Source organism: Aythya fuligula, chromosome 11 (genome assembly GCF_009819795.1).
Source record: "Aythya fuligula isolate bAytFul2 chromosome 11, bAytFul2.pri, whole genome shotgun sequence".
NCBI classification, from domain to species: domain Eukaryota; kingdom Metazoa; phylum Chordata; class Aves; order Anseriformes; family Anatidae; genus Aythya; species Aythya fuligula.
The window spans coordinates 11,830,920-11,852,707 of NC_045569.1; the positions used below are offsets into that span (position 1 = coordinate 11,830,920).

At 43.1% G+C, this 21,788-nt stretch overlaps 1 protein-coding gene across 1 annotated transcript in view; it reads right to left on the reverse strand.

Moving 5' to 3' along the window:
• Positions 1-698: 698 nt before the first annotated feature.
• The window catches only part of HDGFL3 (HDGF like 3), a 37,582-nt gene continuing 16,492 nt past the window's right edge, over positions 699-21,788 (reverse strand). The window contains exons 2-6 of the mRNA XM_032195105.1: positions 15,934-16,010; positions 12,966-13,104; positions 11,492-11,650; positions 9,751-9,897; positions 699-1,766 (exon numbers count right to left, since the gene is read on the reverse strand). Coding sequence (XP_032050996.1) covers positions 1,761-1,766; positions 9,751-9,897; positions 11,492-11,650; positions 12,966-13,104; positions 15,934-16,010 — 528 coding nt within the window. The 3' untranslated portion in view covers positions 699-1,760. The remainder of the gene's footprint in view (positions 1,767-9,750; positions 9,898-11,491; positions 11,651-12,965; positions 13,105-15,933; positions 16,011-21,788) is intronic.

Sequence of the window (21,788 nt, forward strand, 5' to 3'; positions counted from 1 at the left end):
AGCTCATGCGCATGCATGTTGCACTCTATACAAGGGGACTGTCAGAGCAGCAAGAAATTCATGCTTTGATGCTCTCCAGCTCAACACTGAGGTGTAGCCACAGCAGTGCTCAGAGGAGAGAACCCATGGTGTTATACCTCCAGCCAAAGGGATAGGTCCAAAATAACCACAACACATCTCAGTCAATGGTTCTTGGTAAAAAAGAACTTAAGCAAGGGTTTCCTTCAAGCACCCTCCCTGGTGTGGACTCCTTCCACATATGTTAGAATTTGGGCCAGCTCCAACCCTGTACATCCTCCCAAGAAACCCCCCGAGCTATCGGGCTGTAACAGGACATGCTGTCTCACAGATATTTGAGCCTCTGATGTTACTTCTAATGTTTTTAAAGAAACTTTGAATACATTCAAGGTGAATTTAATAACCTCCTGTTATCCAGAAAAGGCAAAGTACAGAAAAAATAAAGATCTCACCTGCACTTGTATCTATTATGGTCAACTCATGTTAACAGAATGTTTTGCTTTAATACTTGACTTACATTAATACCTCACATTATTACACGTATGAAGCCAAATATGACGCTAACTTAGTTGCTTACAACCTCAAACCTTACTCCCAATACACATTCCAATAAATTTATTCTGTAAAAACAATACATTTTTTTGTTTTCTTTTTGTTTCATTTTATGTTTTTTTGTTGTGTTTTTTTTTTTTTTTTTTAGTTTTTTACAGTAAACTCGTCAACTACAAACCTTGAATACGCAAAAGATGTTCCAAGGACAAGCATAACAAGGATTGATAAAACCAGACTAAATATGTTTCCACAATAAAAGCTGGCATAAAAATAAATAAAAATCTCTATTATCACAATAGCAACAATAATGTACACAGAATAATGGATTTGGAATGCTTACTTACTAGTCTAGTTCTATTTCCAAAAGGAAAAAAAAGCCAGAATGACAGCATCCTTTTTTAAGCCTTTCATTAATTAAAATTGATGTTTTCTTTTGGTTTCCCATAGGGTTCTATATCACAGTAAGCTTAAAAATGGAAAGCATCCAAATGAATGATTTCAAATTGTGTTGGCATTGGAAAAAATCCTTGTATTAATCTAAAGAAACACAAAAAGACTTTCACTAACTTCACATATAGGAACTAAGTCAGATAGTGTACATTACATCATGATTTTGAGAAGTATTAAGAGTATAACTAGCTAGGTACTTCTAATAAGGAAAGGTATTTTATTACATTATTGAACTTTGTGGTGATCTCAACTGAAAAAGATTTTTTCTTTTATGTTGTAAACTCATCAAAAATCAAGAAAGTATGGATTACAGGGAAATTTAAAATTATGTTTGTAGGTGGAAGAGATTGTAGTATTGTATGAAAGGGACTCGTTTCTACTTGTTTTTTAAAAATGCTGATTTAGAATGATACAATTTGGAGTTACACCTTTTCTGTTTAGAAAAGGAATCTAAACATGTTCAAGTATGCGATATCTTCATAAACCTCAGCCACTGGTAAAGGGCAACTTCATGCAACCAAATAATATGAAAATTGTAAAGTAACCCTTAGAAAAAAGGGTAAAATGTCATTTCTGCAAACACAACAGATAGGAATGTGAATAATGTGCATACAAACTGGGATGCTGCTGATGATACTAATGAACAGATGTGGTGACTCATATCAAATCCAAGAATATTAGACAACCAAACATGGAACCTTCTTGTGTTTTCCCTTAATATTCAGCAGTCATTATGTTGGTTAAGTCTGAAAGAGAAAAAGAAAAAAAAAAATCACATTTAATGTAAGAAAAAGCACACTGCAACAAACTTGAATATAATTAATGCCTTATTATTCTACTTCAAAGTCACAGGTACAAGCAGTTGCCTGGTCTGTTTAAACAGAACTTTTTTTCTAGAGAAAACTGCTTATGTTACATCAACTAAACATACCACTCCAAGATATTAAAGAGCACAGTTTAAGAGTAAACATTTAGAGCTCTATTCAACTAAGTAACTCAAGTCATGTATGTGAGTTGTTTTTTGGCTTCCTCAGTCACTTAATTGTAAATCTTGTAGGACACTTCACACGCACAACCGAATCTCGCATTTTCCCACTTGGCTAGATCACTGATATCGACAGGCTTCAAGCAAAAGCTCTGGCACTGAAGACCTTGTGATGAGAACACTCTTGTTCAAACAAACGAACACTTAACAAGCAAAAGGAAAGGTAAACAGTTTTCATAGCTAAGATGTCTGAACGTTACTTCTGAAAATGAAATAGTTTGGCTTGAGTTCACTGTAAGGTGATGACAGAAAAGGAAGAAGCTCCCCCTTTATGACCAAGTCAAGGTCAGCTCCTGCTTCCACTGACATCGATTAGAATGGGATCAGACTGTCCTCATGGCAAGTGTCTCCCAGTCTCAGTTTCTTCACATTAAACAGAGGCAGCCAGACACCTACAGGCGCATGGACCCACTACTTTTGCCGAACAATGTGAGGTCGCACAATGCCACGTGACTACCCAGCCCCGACCAAGATCTCCCTTCTCCTTTGTAAAGAACCCAGGATGTGAATGCTGGTCTGCCCACACCCTGATGGCTGGAAAAAAATACAACACACAAGCAGCATGAAGGCACTGGTAATGTATCTGGTGTCGTTCAAGAAACAAAGCCAACATCAAGGAATAAGGGGTGGAAGGGGGACAGGTTGAATCCACTGGGGGTGACGGAATTTTCATTTTACACGGGATCTGGAAGAAAATATGCAAAGAAGGCATCTTAACAGCCCTGCACAAGCAGTTTGCTGCCTAAGTTCTCTGGCCCTCATGCCTGCTGCATGTGATGCCACGACTAGAACAGGCCGCACTCCTCTGCCCAAGAGGATCAGTGCATACCAGCACCCACTTAGCAGCCTGGGGTCCCAATCTGGCTGCTGCACCTCTGAACTAAGGGCTCTGCTCAGTCTGGCTTTTCTGTCCTACAACAAGGGGGTTGCAAACTAGTGCAGCACAAAAAGTAATGGAAACCTGCACCTTCCATGTGGGAGGTCCCGGTACATCCTGACTAACGACACATGATAAGGGGTTACTTATTAAAAAATGCTTATGCGTGTAATGATGTCTTACAAGAAACTGCCCGAGCCATGCCTCCCATCAAGAAGTGCAGCGGTGGAGTTCATCCACAGCACCACGCTTCCACTGACCTCCTCTACCCTGTTTAAGAGTCGGTGAGATGAGTATTACAGATGCTTTGGAGACATGGCTTGGAAGGGTTCACTGCCACTTCTGTTCCCCTCAGAGGGAGGTGCAGACACCCATTAAGGCAACTATAAATGATTAAGCAATCGAGCCATGCCTTTGACTCCAGTTCTTAATGGCAGCTGCTAGGCAGCTCTGACAGGCAGGATGGGTGTTCAAACAGCCGGTCCCTGCAGCATCCCTCTCAGACCCCATAAGGAGAGCCATCCTTTCAGAGTATTAAAGCTTTGCACTTATTAACAACAAGGCCCCTCTGGGCTACTGCCAGCAGACTGGGTAAGCACCCTGCTCACGTGGCACACTGCGAATGCTAATAGCTGCACTACCCTGCCTCACAGATGTGTCTGTAGAGCCACAGCACAGCACAGGAGGGAGAACAAAGAGCCAGGTATGCAAATCATCCTCTAGCACTTCAGCAATTTGCAGGAGGCTCTTCCACCACAACACAGGTTTTGTCTTCCACACGTGCTCCCAGCTGTCGAAGAAGCCAGCAGAGCTCTGCTCCCCACACACACGCAGCCCCTGGGATGAGAACCTGGGCCTCTCGAGGCTGCTTCATCTGCCCGGGCAGCATGCGCTGCCAGCTCCCTCATCGGCCGCTGAACAAGGATGCGGCGCAGCCGAGCAGTTTCCATGGTCTCCATGGTTTCGCTTCTCTTCAGAAGCAGATCACATCACATCATCTTTGTTTGAGCACACCACTCAGCTTTACTGTAAGGCAGGGTACAATGTGTGCTGCACTGGCCAGCGCTGCTGCACACAGAAGAAACAGCACAAAATCTGGGTGATGCAAGTGAAAGATTGCAGTCAGCCATAAAATGGAGCTTGGAGCTGTAACAGAAGGACTGGGAGTACAGAGAGCAGGGAATAAAGCTAAACCTCCGTATTGCCTTGTTTTTTCTGGCACTGAAAATTCCTTCCATGACAGTACCTGGCAACTCAGCCACCTTGTACTTTAGGTCTCGTTGGATGAGCAGAAGGATAATTATTTACTTGCTCTTTACAGTTGTTGTTATTCCATGCTGTTTTGAGATCAAAATGGTTACAGAATCCAATGTAGACAGAGATGCAAATAGTGTATTTCATCTATACCAGCTGCTTCAGACATTTATGTTCCCCCTGAATTACGTCTCATTGCCTTACTGAGCAGTGCTGTTCTGAGCTGCGTTAAGGCAGCAGACAACGCACCTCTTTATGCCAGTTGAGAGTATGTCACTAGGTAGTTTTTACACCAAAATTCTTATTGTGCATTTTTACAAATGTTTTTTTGGAGAGGTGAATTTTAATTTACCTAATTCCTGGAAAAAAAATCAGACAGAAACACATATTCTATTTTAGTTCTCTGGACGAATGCCAACATAATGCTTTTACGTAGAATAGAGCCCTAAATGCTATGCTTCTCATGTTGGTGAAACCCCAAAACTGTTATGCAGTCTAGCCAATGTAATTCTTGAGAAATAAAGAAGGAAAAGCTAAGGAACCAAACATCTCAAAACCGCATCAGAAACGAACCTGTATTTCTCTGGCCAGTATGGCTGTAACACTTTTCTTTTACAGCAGTAACTGCAATTGTTGCTACCCCACAAACATCACAACAAAAAATATGTCTTGGACACAGGCTGTTTTAAATATGTTCTCCCAATTGCAATAGTATCAGATGGCAGTAATCTTGGACCAGATTTTGATCCCCTTATTCATGCTGGCAAGCAGTTGCCTCCACAAATAGATCCACTGACTCCCATGTTAACTGATTGTCAGTGTGAGTAAAAAGATCAGAGTCCTTTACTCTACTTCAATATCCTGGCTGTAACAGGACCAAAAAAATGTATTTAATTTCCAACAAATCCAGTACTTTTCTTAGACTCAGTAGTATCATTCACCTCCTGAAAGGCAACCATGTGCCCCCTCACACAAATGAAAGGCAGGCTCACACGAACAGAATGCCTCGCTTACCAAGCCAGTGTCTGGACTAGTAACTAAAATAACAAATACTGAAAGATAAACTTGCCCCATACCCTAAGTGCTGGCCTTAACATTCAAATACTTCCTTATAAGTTAGAGACTACAGTCAGCTTTCAAATGTCATTTTACGGGTATCCAGAGCATTGAAAGTAAAAAGCGATTTAGGTATTCAGTTACAACGTTTCAGAGTTATGCCAGCCAAGAACCAAACACACAAGTCACAAGAGATTTAAATGTGGAATGTAAATCTGCTGCCATGAATTCACTGATTTATGAGCTAATTCTGCACCATAGAAAGTAAACAATACAGAGCCATGAATACCTTTCCACAGGAGTATTCCGTTTATGTGGTATTTTGAGACAGGCAAGACAATTTAATATTTAACAGCAGAGGACTGCCATGGGGGGTCTGTGACTTGATTTGAGCAAGCTGTGGGATGGTACGTCTTAGTTAACATATTATTAGTTAATTAATATTAGATAATAAAACCCTGAGGTTCAGGCTTTATATCTTTTTAGCAAGGGAATCAGCTAAACAAAAGCAATGAGGGAAAGAAACTGAGAACCAGGTAGTGGTGGCACGATGCAATTTTAAGTTGTTTGAGTCTGAGGAAGCTCACGTCTTTTATGATGAGAGTATTTGCAGTACTCAAGAATGGTAGAGAAACTAAGATAAGAAAAGGTAAGAAAAAAAGCAGTTTTGTCAACCCCAGGGATAAAAAAAAATCATGAGTTGAGCCCTTGAAAAGTATGAAATTGGCTGAAAAAAATCATCATAGCTTTGGAAGTACTTTTATTTGCTCTGGGTTTTGAGTCTTTAGGAAGCCATCACTTCACATTTCTAAGCTTTCCTCTACCACCTGGAGGTTAGAAATTTCATTAAAAAAGTAGAGGTGAAGATGCTCCTGCAATCATTTGACTTCAGCAGTTAACCCTTCATGAAGATCCCCATAATGCTGAGGTTAAGAGCGTGATTAAAAGACAAGGTACCCTCTGACACGGAAAGGGGAGATGTGCCTTTAGCTTGCAATGTGGGGATTATAAAACATAACCACTACATCATTATTATTAAGAGAAAAACTCGTGTCTTTTAGCCAGCTGTGCCTGGTCAGGCACTGGGAGGTGCAGAGCAGCCCTGGGGAGCACTATGCGGGGTGCCTGAGCTCACAGCCATGGCCCCTCACAGCTTCCACCGTGAGGCCTCTTCCAAGTGGCCGGTCACAGCAGCAAAACCAGTACAGGAGGAGACACGCCTGTCCTTGAGATCTGGGCTCCGAGCTCTTGCTTTTCTTTCCTCTTTGCCTTCACAGCAGCTCTCAACGAGCAACCTTGAAACAAGCTCTCTTCTGGTGCCAGTCTCACACAGCCCCCTGATGCCTTTGGGACCGGGGGCGCGGCCTGCACCCACAACCATCTCGGTGTGCTCTTGGCGCCATCTTATGGCCGAACGGCCCGAGCCCGCCCGGCCTCACAGCGCTGGGTGCGAGGGGGAAGCCCATTTTCTTCACACTGGGCATTATCCGTAGTGTGCTTTCCTCACAGCCTACACGATTTTAAAGACAGTTTTAAAGGATTTCACTTACGACCGTGTCCTCTATTTGACCTGGATGTGGTTCGGATTAGTGGGTGTGAACAACAAGGAGAGCACCCCAACTCCGAAGGCGTGCGTTGGCCTTTTCCACCTTCCTTTCCACCGGAGACAAGTCCGAGTGTGTGGGCCGGAGGAGCTCAGGGCCCCTGGCAGAACCAGAAAGCAACTAGCCATGAGCTACGTGACTGCCTGCCTGTGTAATGCAAACTGAAAAAAAAATCCTGATTCCTCTTTCCCCAAGTGCCTTGTGCCTGATGAAGGATACTTTCTAAACAGACACCTGGTCTGGCTTTGAGGACATGGAGACATGGAGTGTCTCCTCGTGGTCCTGAGAGAGAACTGCACTGCAAATGCAGAAGAGGTTTTACACGCGAAATGCTGAGTCTGCAGCAGAAATGGGCCCAAGGTAAAATATTTGGATCAGGATGTGAATTCCTGCAAACATGGCAGTACTTTGATCTTCAGTTGCCCTTAAAACCACCTCTTCTTGTACCTGCTACTAAAACTTCACCTTTCCCATAATATCAAAAGCATCAGAGATCTGGTTAAAGACTGGTCATTCATGCGTGATGTTGAGCCTGAACGCTGGGGTTGCAGAAGTCAGAGCAGAGTCAACTCCTCACGTGGGTACAATGTTTACTGTGAATATTTCTGCAGAGTTCGTGCTGGCAGGCAGGGCACAGAGACTGTTGACTGCATTTCAGCACAGGGGCTGTGAGATATCTGCAGTCCTGAAAACGCTGCAGAGCAGCACGGCATTTAGCACGCTGGGCTCCTAAACCAGCAGCTACAAGCATGTCACATACAGAAGAAAGAGCTATAAGAATATCACCAGCCACAGAGCCAACACTGTGGGACTTTTTAGCCACTTAATCTGTGACTGACCTAACTCAGTAAGCATTTGGTCCTTACAAGAACATGCCTGAAGTTCACAGACATCCCCTGTCATCGCTACAAACATGGGAAACAAAGCAGGCCCTCCTGAACCTCAGGGCACCTTCCTCAGGCCTCCTGCCACCTCAGACAGAGCTCATGGCCAGTTTTTTCATACCAATGAAAAAAAATCTCTGAGGATATTGAAGTGTCACAGGGTTAACTAACCAGAACATGCCTGTCCTGGTTTCAGTTAGGACAGAGTTAATTTTCTTCCTAGTAGCTGGTAGGGTGCTATGTTTTGGCTTAGGATGAGAAGAGTGCTGATAACATGCTGATGTTTTAATTGTTGCAGAGCAGTGCTTACACCAAGCCAAGGATGTTTCAGCTTCTCATTCTATCCTGCCAACGGGCAGGCTGGGGGTGCAGCAAGAGCTGGAAGGGGACAGACCCAGAGCAGCTGACCCAAACTAGCCAAAGGGGTATTCCATACCATCTGACGTCATGCTGAACAATATATAGGGGTGGCTAGCTGGGGGAGGAGGGCCGGACTGCTTGGGGTTAGGCTGGGCACCAGTCAGCAGATGGTGAGCAATTGCACTGTGCATCACTTGTTTCGTACACATTATTATTCCTAGTACTATTATCATCATTGTTATTATTATTATTTTTCTGTCTTAATAAACTCAACTCACAGGCTCCACTTTCCCGTTTCTCTCCCCCATCCCAGAGAGGGAGGGGGGAGGGTGGTGTTTAGCTGCCGGCTGGGTTAAACCACAACAATGACCAACACACACACTGTGCACTCACAACATACATCAGCCCCAAACTCTCAGGTTATGTGGGTGAGGTGTTGGGAAGGTGTAGCTGGGTGCAGTGGCTCCTTGCACCTGTCTGTGGCTCAGGCCAGCAGCTCCTTCGGAGTGAACGAGAGGGTCCAGGCCCCAGAAGCCACACACCAATGTCTTCATAACGCCAAGAGCCACAAAACAGACACTCAGTACCTCAGAGAGACAAGGGGACAGGAAGCTCTGGGGAAAGTCTTAAGCACGAGATGACAACAGCTCCCCAGAGGTTGTGTTTTGTGAGAAAGGGTTGAGGCTGAGCACGCAGCTGGGTGCTAAGGCACCTCGGCAATGTCAGATGAGAGCCTGTGCTGGCTGGCTCCCTCCTACACCTGGGAATTCATGTCACTCAGCAGCTCCTGTGACAGCCCAGCCCAGCTGCTGGCCACATGGTAGGGCCCTGGCATGGGTACCAGAAAGGAACTGGTTCTGAGAGGAGCTGTAAGTGCTGGAGCACAGAGGCTTGTGTTGCTCTGAAGGCACAGAAATAGTACTGGTTGTTAAAGGAGGCTGACAGTTAACCAATTCCCATGCCAATACCCTGCTTAGCAGCCTTCCTTTCTGTTGCTGTGGTCACAAAATAATACTGACACAAGCACACGACTGACACAAACACACAGACTATCTGAAACTGCATACAATTATATATGCACTATCTATATGATCATATATATGTACTTTTATACCATTATATACAGCAAACCCTTTCCTTGGAAGACCCTATCCTAAGCCAGGATCTGCCCTAAAACCCAAAGTATACAGACTCTGTAAGGCACACAGGAAACCTCATGAACTCTAAAGAAATCAGTGGGATTTACACAGGTTTCAAACAAGTGTGAAAGGATAAGCAGGTTCCCACTGTTTAGTGAGCCAAAATGCATTGTGCAAACAGTCTGCTTCTGCTCTCACATCAGTTTTGTATCATTCCAGCTCATGGTTTTCAAAAGTTACTCTCAGCTGACATCCATGCAAGTGTTGGAACAAAACAGTGCTTGTAGTATCTTTCCTCATTCAGTCATTTCCCTAGAGCAAAATCTGTACCAGGGGAGAACATGGAACAGAAACCCCATGTTTCTGTTCTAGACACATTCTGAGCACTTAAACACAATATGGAAAGATCTGCATGTGGTATACACACTGCAGCACAATACCTTTCACCCCAACTTCAGAGCCCAGTGGTAGCAAAGTGCATGTGAAGTGAATTATATTAATGAAAGATTACCCCTTCACTGGTTTTCTGCAAATCTGAAGAAGTGTTTCTTGTGTCGTTGCCTGCGTCCCCAGCATCAGAGCTGCTCTTATTTTCTTCCTCTTTGCAGTCCTTATCATCTTCATCTCCAGGAGATTTCCGTGACTGCTTGGAGGATTTCTAAAATGATTGACAACAAAGTTATAAAGCAAAAACAAAGCTTCAGCCATAGAAAGACATTTTTGTAACATATCTGCAATGCTGCCTGATCATGTGCTTCATTGTTCAAGGTGAATACTGGGTAGGAAATGCAGGGTGAAAAGCATTTCTCAGATTAAGTAGCTGGAGCAAAAGCAGATATTCTGTGTTCAACACAGGCTGGCAGCACAGTTGACTGTAAGACAGACACAGTAATAGGAGGTGGGTATTAGTGTTGGGTCACCTGTAGGTTTTGCTAGTTAATGAAACAGATGGTGCCAGCTTGACAAAAGTTTTGATTAAACACAGAGATGTAAAATGAGAATAACATTAGCAGAACTGCTTTCCATAGTTTTTTTAGTGCTGTCAGCTTTAATATATTAACATTAAAGCCATGTGGAACCAATATATCTTTCCTGCTCCCTTTATGTTATGCAATTCTACAGTACAAAAGGATAAATTGTGGCATTAAGCCACCATTTTCCTAATCCTCTGTTTGCCCAGAGTCTTCTGGAAAGAAGATGGTAGACCAGACCTGAATTTCTAATGTAAAACACACAAAGAGGGTGAAATTACTTAAAACATTTTGTTCAGTAGATGAACCACAAAAACTCTTGCTCCCCCCCCCTAAATTAAGCCTGGATTAGATTGTCTACTTGCTCCTTTTCATTTCATTTATTTTTCACTTTCAGAAGAATAACATGAATGTGAAGGAGTGTGACTGCCACACCTTCCACCATTTTTTAAGCAAAGGACAGACCTGGAGGTGTGCACAGAGCTGGAGAAGTGACTATAATGTCACTCCCTACCACCCAGGTGACAAGAGGAATGTATTTGATACCCAAATTGCCATGTACACAGGTGATTACGTTGACCAGCCATTATAAGGCAGTCTGAGACCCACTACTCTTAGCTTTCTTATCTATGTGGTTACTTAGATATTCACAGGGTAGGCAGACACTGTAATGTAAGTCTGTTATCTACTAATTAAGTACCCTACTCCCTGATTACAGAATTAGCTCTTTCTCTCTCCTGTTCTGTATCCTGTACTGAAGTGTTTTAAGCACAGCTACAGCAGGAGGAACTGAGCACATCTGACCCTACCCTACCATTTATTACGGCATCTTGGGCACTCACGCTGGGGATGGGAGAGGTAATCTTGAATTCTCGCAGACAGGGACCAACCCTGAACTCATGTCTCACAGGAGACACACTTCTAAAGCATTTTTATTGTTCTTTATGGGGAAATACCTATTTGAGCTTATCAAATTTCTCATTTTCTTGAAGATCTGAGAACCTTGAGGCTAACTTTGCATGGATTTTCTTTACAGATCTTCTGAACTCCTTCCCATTCTTATGCCTTCTCAAAGTGTGGGCACAAGAACAGGGCAGAGTATTTCAACTGCTGTCTCACCAAGGCTGTCTACACCATCAAGGGCCCGTTTGAACACCATCATTACAGTACTGGAATCAAAACACTAAAGAAGGAAGGACAGATAGCCACAAGGTACACAGTGACTTGGTTATTAATGGGTAACATATATATGGGTAACAATAGAAAAACTCAGAAGATAACCTTTGAAGTGTAGGATTTTTTTCGTTTTGAGCCTGCTTTTTCATTCTTTCTTTTGCCTTTTCCATCCTCTTCTACCCGATCACCTTCCTCCTCACTACTGGCATCTGCTGTATTTCCTCCTTCTCCCTCAGTTTCTGATGAGCTCTGTTGCTGAATTGCCTTTAAAGTAACAATAATGATAATAATAATAATATAAACAACAAAAATATCACTAAAAGCTACCGCTTAATTTTTGTTCTGTATTTACAGAGAAACACTGGGAATAGAGAGCTTGCACTTTAAATGTTCTAGACAGGAGGAGCCCCGGTTATTCTTACAATTACCAAGAGAAAGGGCTGTAAAGGTAATTTTCTCAGTCACCATGTGAAAACAGTTATCAGATGCAGATCCTGGGATAGTATGTTCTGAAGGACTTAAACAGATACAGAAGATCTGATAACAGAAGTGCATTTGCTAGAGAACCAAGGGTTGTTCAGTGGAGAGATCTGGCATGTAGCTTTTTGGGCAAAACTATGGAAACTTCTAGACTTTGGCTGCATTTAGGACAGACTTATTCAGGAGAAAAGATGGCTGTTACAAACTCCCTCAAAGGGCAAGACCTTTGTGTTAGGAAAAAGCAAACACTGACCAAAAGGCTGAGAGCTCTTTGACAGTTCATCTCCCACAGACTATTCACTAGATTTTTTTTTTAAATCCGCAAGTGTATGCAAAACATCTGTAGGGCTGAAAATGTAAAACAGGAACAGAGAGGGGCAGCAGCTTGTCTGCAGGTGGTCCGTATCTTTGGTTTGTAAGGTTTTGTGCTAATAATGTAATAGGTGTTCGCCGTCTTTTCGAGGTGATTTCTATCTTCAAAGGACCACACTTTTTTAATGAGCTAAGTTCTCTGGTTTTATACAGCCCACCGACTACATTGACTACTCTTCTCCCTCCCCAGCTGCACTCACTTTTTGCTCCTGATATCCAACAGGGAGAGCTGTTGTACAACAGCTATTATCTGGTAACAGCAGCCTAAACCTCCACCTTCTCACCCCTCACTACTTTGTCAGTGGCATTCTGTGTTATACATACCAATGTAAAAATCAAAAGTGCAGTGACCTTAAGGTCTGTGTAAAATACACTGAACTTGATATAAAAATAAACAACAGAAAGAAGAAGTCATGTTTATAGTGGAGTAAACAAAACCTTCCATTTTTAATTCAGTTAAATCTGCTGCAGAACTTTCCACTTCGCCACCCCAGAATATCACAGAAAGCAAAGGGCCCTGCAGTATGATTAAAGTTCAATTTGTCACCCAGCGCAGGACCACAGTTGTCTTTATACTATATGATTACACTCTAATCACCAGCTGAGAAACTTTCTAGCTCCACCAAAACCAGGACCTTCCATCATCACTCATACAATGTTTACATAGATAAGAAGTCTTCAAAGAAAATAAGAAAGATAAGGAGGAATAGAAGAGAAACTCATTTACCTGATATCCAGTAAACTTTACTCCAGGGTTGTTTTCTATTTCCCACAGGCCTTCATTAAATCCTTTTCGTTTGTTCGACTTCCCAAACTTATCTTTATATTCTTTATATGGGAAAAGGTCTTTGGGCCCCAGGAACGCACTGCATTTTAACAAAGGTAGCATTCAAAAAAAAGGACTCAAATTCCTTTTCTTCAAATTAAAAACATTAACAGTGCAAATGTTTTCCCTATTCTTCTGCTCATTCCATCATTGTGTTTTTCATTTTTATTTATTTATTTATTTATTTACCACTGGCTTTGAGTTACTGCTGTGAGTCTGATTTTATGGATTGGCTCGCCATTCCAATGTTTGATGTTGCAAAACCATGCTGTGTCTCTCTAGAAACAACTAAAACGAGTCTCATTTATTATATTAACTACTGCTGGGAACTGGCACTTGAACAGTTTATGAAAGGGATTATATGACGTAATTGCCTGCAACAGCAAGGGACCAAACTTCCAATCCTATGTGTTACAAATCCAGAAAGGCCTAAAAATAATACCATATGAAAAGCCAAAGCATTTAAGGAATGCCTAGAACCCATGAGCAAAAAACTTATCCCTTGTACCACTACACAGAAAAAGCAGGGGCACTCAGTATTATTTATACTGTAAGCCTGGGAGTGTCTTCCATGGATCAAGTCCCCCACATACTAGATTCTGTGCAAACACAATAAAAATGTTCTCTTTCCCAAAACTCTTATAATTTCATATAAGACAAGAAACAATGGGTGAGTATAGACAGATGAGTAATACAAGGAAACAATGAGACACACACGGTGCTTGTGGCCAAATTGGTTTTTAGACAGCACAGCAAAGGAGGGATTTTGTGCTCTGCTGCTGCATGTCAGCTACGCACTGCACCAACTAATTTCAAGCACAGGCACCACAATGCAGGGAAAAATAATAATAACAAAAAAGACCGGTCATTTATCCTCCTTTTACATAATTTACAGTAAAGTTCTATGTTCTTATGTAAAACTGAAGAAAGTATAATTTACTTTTCACTGGCTATCTATATCTGGTGTGTTTACTGTTCTCTGTATCACAGTACTGGGATGCCTAATCATACGTTAAATTAAAAACAGTGAAGGCAAAAAAAACACAACACAACAATACTTCATTCCCACATGGAAGATTCCATGTCACCAATGGCCAGAGCTGAGCATGTCACATTGTCCCTCACTATAATCACCACCCTACTTTCCTGATGATCTCTGCAATTGAAGTTAACTCTGTGGTCTCTACTGTCACAGGATCTCAGAGCTCCACCTCTCTAAATGCATTTATTCTCGTAACATAATTGTGAGATAGGAAGTTGCCCGTTCTTGCACATGGGCTTCTGCAGGCACAGAGATCTGCCCAAGATCAACAAGAACAGTTCTAACACAAACAACAAAGGAAAACCTCATGAAATTTACCAGGACCTACCTTAATTTAGCTCAACAGTAAAGTATGGAAATGTTTCTACAGTCTTTTATGTATGGTAAACACTGAAAAAGCGTCCACTTCTTTGAAATACATTCATTGCCACTGGGAGAGTGTAACAGTTTCTACTACTCTGCTATAAAACTCATAAACTGCAATCTACAGTTCATTTTTAGCAGTTATGCTTCTTAAATTATTAAGGTAGTAAGTATGAAATGCTTTCCTGTGTCAGATGTTATAGTCAGATCACAGGCTAATAAAATCCAAAACAGAAGAGATTAGCAGTCTGTGATTCATTCATTTCAGAATAATAGTGGTCAGTTTTCTTTTTCTCAAAATGTTTCTAAGAAAAATGTTTTCATTAAGAAAAAATGAAATTACATTTTGGTTTCTGATTTTGAGGCATCATAAGTTTATTTTAGCTTATCCTTATTCTTTTTAGACTATTACACGACGATGACAGTAGCAGTGGATCACAATATATCAAAATATCAGATTGTTTCATTACAGCAACAGTAGGAAAAATTTTAACTAGAAGAGAGACTATTTTGATCTTGATGAAGCAGAAGCTGTCCTTAAAGATTTTAAAAACGAAACATAATGCATGAGCTATGGGCCTTATTATACTGTGGAAAAACATTAAAATTCAAAAACAATAATTTGTGAATAAAACTTCAAACCTCTGAAACTGAATTTAAAATGTCATCAGAATTTCATTTTTTCATGTTTCCATTTCTTAAGGAATTCTAGAAAACATGTTGCCTGCAAGTGGGGAAGGAAAAGCTTTAAAATGTAAACATTTCACACAAAATTGAATGGAAATTGTGATAAAAAAAACAAAACAAAATTTAAAATTTAAAATAGACTAGAGGCTGGTTAAATTGTAATGTTGAAAGTCTGTACTTTGTAGCAATTACTATGAGACCTAACTTACCCTCTCTGTTCTAATCCCTTCTCTCCCTACGAGGTCAGCCAGCTCTGTTCTTCCATCACTTCTGAAAGCTCTATCCTACAATATCCCCAGCACAAATCTCAAAGGAATGCATACATTGCAAAGCTATGTGAGGCTTGCGTGAGACTCCGGGGTCTGCTTCCTTTCATTTTACCAACCACTAAGCGAGTTCTCACACAGGACAAGAACCCAAATGTGCCCAGATACAACAGAGACAGCCTGGTCTCCGCTATCATGTACACCCAAGTATAAAAGTTTTGTCCCTGCATCTCAGTTCACATGATCCTGTAACAAATTTATGGCAACACTTTACAAGAAACACAGAAACTGATTATTAATTATCCTTAGACCATGGTATAACATCCACACAGCAGCATCCATGCCTACTTTCAGGTTTCACTCTTGTATGTTAACACAAATAAGCCAGGCTCGTAGGACCTCTCTCTAGTCTCCCAGTGGCTTCAGGTAGGATTTGTTACAATAAAATCTGTGGAGATGACATCAGCTGAAGTGGAGGAAGACATTTCACAGATCGTGTTCATTCACTTACGTTTCATGAGTCCCAAAAAAGAAGATGGGGTATTTATTTGCTGGAGGCTTCACGGCTCCTTCAGGGAGTTCATCAATCTGTAAGACAGAAACGGACACAGGATTACTACAGATGTGGTGCCCCTCATCCCAGAATCCCTGCCAAGCCACTGGAGTGCTGGAACAGGTACCCTGCATCCCTGGGGGGAGCCCCATGTGCAGGGGTGGGAAAGGGAGACGGCTGCTGGTTTTCAGGCAGGCCGGTCAGCATACTTAGTATCAACAAATGTCAGCATATGACAGAAACACTTCAGGGAGACACCAGAAGACCAACGAGCAGACAAAAAGTTTTGTTGATTTCATTCCATGGCCATTATAACACATGAAGGCAATAAAATTGAGCCCGCTTAATTTAAGTGTTAAACTTGGATACTGCCTCATCAGAGGCACCGAAGCCCAGAGGGTAACGCTGTCTGTCTCACATGGCCACCTAAATAACTTCTGTAATAAATGGGGAACAGATGGCATCTTTGAGACTCCAGAGCAGGAAAACCAGACCAGCTCACACTGGTGCTTCCTGGTGGTCGTGGTGTTACCCAATGTAAAATGTGTAACGCACACCAGGAGGAAGGTCTGGCACTCTCCTTCCCCCGGCGTGTCCTAACAAGTGCTTTAGGCCACCATTCCCCCGTGTGCTCCACCTCTTCTTTCAAGTTTTCTTCCTGTCCTCGTATTTCTCAAGATACAGATACACAGCAGCTAAGGGAGGAGTGGCAAGGATGCTCTCCTGAGAAACAGCAAGGAATTGGGACTGGGACAGTGCCCCCGGCTCAGCAGTGCTTGGACTCTGGACTTGTGCCTTTGAGCAAGGGCACTGATCACAAGGCCCAGGCAGGCCCAGGGCTCGGTCTTGTCCATACCCATTTCAGTCTTCTGTGACACAGTAACAGAGCCCAGGTGCCTGCTCACACCAACCAGAAACACAGAGCAGCTTTAAATAAGATCTGAATACCTGCCTTACCAAAAATGGCACTTTGGAGCATACGTGGGCGTCTAAAACTAAGTGTCCAGGGAACTCTCTGACTAAGAAAAGAGAGCCTAACGAATCCAGACAGCTACAGGGCAACACCAGAGAGCAGGTGAATGGCTTGCTGCCTCTCAGGGAACTCGGTCTCAACATAAGCACATCGAATCCTGCCAAATGTCACTGGAATTGAAAGCTAGGTGCTGACATACCAGTGCTATAAGAAATCTGCTCTTCAGAGCAGCAAGGAGAGGCAACCTGCATGTTTTCACTCAGGAGGCCAGGCCCACATGTGCTTTCCTTCTCTCTTCCTGCCGAAGGACCCCAAACACTGAATTCTTGTTGATTAATAAACACCAGATTGTTTTCAAAGGATGTTCTCTTTCACTGTAAAGCATCTGCTGGCTATGTAGCTCTCAAAGGAGCATGAGCTCTGATACCAATTCGAGCCCTTTTGGACTTGCTGAAAGGACGCTAGTAGGGGACAGAGAAACCAGAGCAACGTTTGGAGCACCACAGGCTTCCTTTCTGCAAAAGGAATGGGTGCTATCTTTTAGGCCTAGGTGGAGTATTCTCAGAGTTATGCCTAAATCAGGGGCTGTACAAGCACTCCCAGACCATCCCCTGTCCCTTTCCTGAGGCACCACCCAGGAGCGCAGCAGCTGCCACCCAGCAGTGGGTGTTGGGGCCCTGTCACCGTGCTGGCACGGGCTGCAGGAGACGATCCATGCCTTGTGGGCGCAGCAGACACACACCTTTCATGTAACAAAGCCAATGAATTAATCAATAAAAGGAGAATTTATATGCATATAGCAGATACACACTGGTGGATGATGGAGGCTTGCATTTGGTTTTAGTTCAGCTGTGTGTAAGCAGGAACAGGAACAACACCACGGGCTGTTTGGGGTCCTCTTCATCACCAGGAGTATACAGGGGAAAGAGAGCCAAAGATATTTTTCCAGAACTCATTATTTTCTGACATTCGCTATTTGTTTTTAAGTAAGTGCCCATAATGTGATTATTGGCTCAGTAATTCACGGTTTAAATACAGGTATTAGACTGTAACGGTGAAAGAAAGTATGAAGGGGAAAACACTCCAGCTCACTTTACAAGCTGATAGCAAATCAGGGAGATAATGTGTCCCATTCTGCAACACAACATATGCTTGCTTAAAGCTGGAAGTATCTACATTTTGGACCAACAAAGGCTATGCTGGCAGTTTACCAAGTACTGGGGTAATACACCTCAACTGTCTGAATGCCATAGCTGTCTTCCCCTTCGTTATGACAAGGATGATGTCCAAAGAGAGACGAGATCCGAGAAAAATGTGGACTCCTGTGACTGAGACAAACAACGTCTGCTGGGACTAGACTGAGAATCTCATTTGGTTGCTTGAAATATGGAGCCAGCTCTGGGCTGCATTACAGAACAGCGCAGTCCAGTTACTGTCTCAGCCCTTTAAGAATTTCTCATGAAATAAAGCTAACAGCTGTAAATGATCAGTAATGCAGAGGAATGAAGACATGCTTAGCAGGGAATGCTGACCAGAAGGGAATGGGGATCTTAGATCGCACAACGTGCTGCTCTTCGAAGCGGTGAGGATCTTCTCCTAAGCAATGTCCCAAGCGCAGCTAAGCCCCATGTCATATTCCCAGCAATGCCGACCGCTAGCTAAGGAGCAGCACCAAACACAGTAAAGGTCAGCACAGGCATCTCTCATGCAGCTCACCTGCTCCCCATTTTGTGGCATATTTCTTTATTCATCCGAGTATCCCCCTTGACTATGTATCATTGCAGGAAAGCATAAAAAAGCTTTTCATAGCTTTTGAAAGTTGGCATAGAGGTACAAACACATGCAGTATAAATCTGCACTAAACAGCTCAAGGATGGGCTGATAATGCTCCCACTCTAACACCGCACTGTGCAGCTGAGGTCAAGACTTTCCTGCCTTTGCTGATTTTGCTGCGAGCTCCCCAGCTCTCAGGCTTATGTCTTTAGTATTATAATGAGGTCAAAATACGAAGCGACAGTGTTACAGCAATTCAAATCTGTGGCAAGAACCCTAGGGAATTTAGGGAAGAACGAGACCCTCTCTGCCATTAGGAAGGATCCCTTCTCTTTTTGCTTGTTCCACCAGAATCCCTGCATCAGAGACCAGGAGAAGCGAGCTTTGCACACCCCATCCATTCCCAGCAAAACCACTTTAGCCCTCCATGAACGCCGAGGCTCTAAGTGCTTATTTAGCTGCAGAACAACCCCAGCACTCCTTGATGATTGCTGCTGTTTTGTAGTAATGGAAAGCAAGCAGTACAAGCAACCATACTGCAGCCCCCTGCTGCTGTACTCGGTCACAAATTATTCCCATCCTACAATATGTTTTGGTTAAATATGCTGAAGATTTGGATCTGATATTTTTTCCCCATATCAGCAAGATCAAAGGCAGAGAGGGAGGGAGGGAGGGAGAGAAAGGGAGCGGGCGCGTGAGCACAAGAGCGAGGAAAGCATCACCGCTTCGAACCAGGAACAAAAGAGATAAGTGCACCCATACTAGGGCACAGTGTTGTAGTCACAGAAACCTCACTAATGACTAAAGCATCTGTCTATCGGAGAGCCAGACTGCTACTGCATTTTGCTCCTGGAAGGAAACAAACAGATTCTAAAGTGCCCGTTATAACCTGCAATCAAACAGGAGATTCATCCCCTCCTGAAGCAGAGCAGACAGTGGGCTGGAGCTTGCTGCCACAGAAATCAGGGAGAGCAGCGCATGGCGTGCAAATCTGATATGTGCATCAGCAACATCATGGGCAGCCGCTTCAATTATGGCTAAAATTAAAGCAGGTGGTTTCAGATTTCGAGTTTTATCCCCTTTACTCCCATTGCTGTCATCTGCTTAATGAATAACAATTGCTTTCTTTTTGCACAACCTCAGCAGAGCTGCACTTCCCAGCATTTGTTTGCCAACCAAGCAGCAGAGCTTTAAAGACGTAACTGTGCTTTTTTTTTTTCTTTCTTTCTATTTTTTTTTTCTTTCAGTAAACAAATGCCAGGCTTCTAGGGTCAGGAATGCTGAACAGAAAATTCAGCCTGGACCTCTCAAACCAGAGCAGGGCTTTATCAAACGGTGTTGCTAGGGACTACCGATGGGGAAGCAAGAAATCTGCCTACTTACATTGCAGTTTACAGGCTAGCATGTAAAAAGCAGCATGAATATTTTGCTCGCAGTGCTGCTGAGCAATTGCTGACTTCTCAGGTAGTGTCTCCAACTGGTTCTCCCGGGCTGGATTTGGCAGCCCTGGTACTGCAGCCCCTTCCTCCCATAGCGGCTGTGCTGAGGCGAGGGAGCCTGCGGAGCGAGGGTGGGTCAGGCTGGGGCTGCAGATCTGTAGCCCTGCAAGGAAGGCAGCGCAGAGCTGCCCTCCGAGAACAACGGGGGCTCCCAGGAGCACAAATCATCCCCCTGCCTGCCTGTGGGATCAGGCAGCGTTTTCCAGGCAGGCGGAGGAGCTCCCTGGGAGGGCTGGTGCAGAAGCAGAGGAGGCTGCACTCCCTCCTGGGTGTTCTGCTCTGCAGAGCTCTACATTCCCTGCAAAATGGGAAACATGTCTCTCGGAGACACGCAGAGAGGAATGGCAGCCTAGTCTCTGTTTGTCTACGGCGAGCAGCTTTCTGCAGAGGTTTACGTTACCGCAGCAGTCACGACAAGGGCAGCGCTGCCCGCCGCAGCTGAAGGGCATCCCGGATGCGTCCATCTCCTTCCACTTGGAGGGACAGCAGGTGTCATGTTGTATGGCTGGCACACAACCTCCATGCTGTGGGTATGCTGCTGTTCAGAAGCAGCACTTCCAGGCTATCAGGGTGGCTTTTGGACCACAGCAGCTCCCAGACCTTGCTCCATTTTGCTCCACCACAATTCTACACTGACAAAACCCCACATATCGTGCAAAAATACCTATCAGCTTCACATGCACGGACAAGAAAGCTTTACTTCAGCATGCAGAGATGCTTATGTGGGCACTGAAACCACAAGAACAAGTCCTTTTATTTTGCAAAAGGAGGGAATTAAAACTGCAGCACAGTAATCACTGATTGTTTTGACATACTGTAAATGCCTTTGATTGGCAAAAGCACACAGAAGCATTGCAGAGATCTGTATCTCCCCCTGAAATCCCTGGAGTCACTGCACAGCAGTCAAGCAAAGGCCTATAGTATTTTTTGCTGGAAAGTGGTTCAAGTTGCTTATTATTGCCCAACACATGCAAGCAGCTTGATCTTCTGCAGTTAGCTTATTAGCACAGCTCTAAATGGATAAAAGCAATACTCTTCAAAATACATTATTACAATAGGGTATTTTGCTTCTCTGTAACGTGTCATTTTTATTCACGTGGACTTAATACACTTTTTAATAGCTAGTGCTACTGGGAGTTAGCAGTATGGCAGCATCTTTCCTAAACCATTGTTTAAAATACAGCTCTGCAAAAATGTGAAATACTAATTTTTTTCCCCAGAGGATCCTAAAATGAAAAAAAAAATATCCAACCTTCTCCAACCTAAAAACTGTGACTCAAATTCCGTAGTACTTATATTTTACAACAATCCAACTAAAGCTGGTTGGAGACTGCAGAATTTCACTCTCATTTATCAGGACTACGAGATATTTGAAGCAGAGCACAACTCTTTCCCTGATGTACATCATACACGAGAACTCCTGGTGTGGAATGCTGGCATATGCACTTTTTCACCCATTAAAAAAGATAACTCTGTGAAGGGTGAGACTAGAAGCAGAATCCAACTTAATAAGGTAGAATTGCACAGCTACAAAAGTAAAAATTAAAAAAGTCTCTGGGCATGGAAGA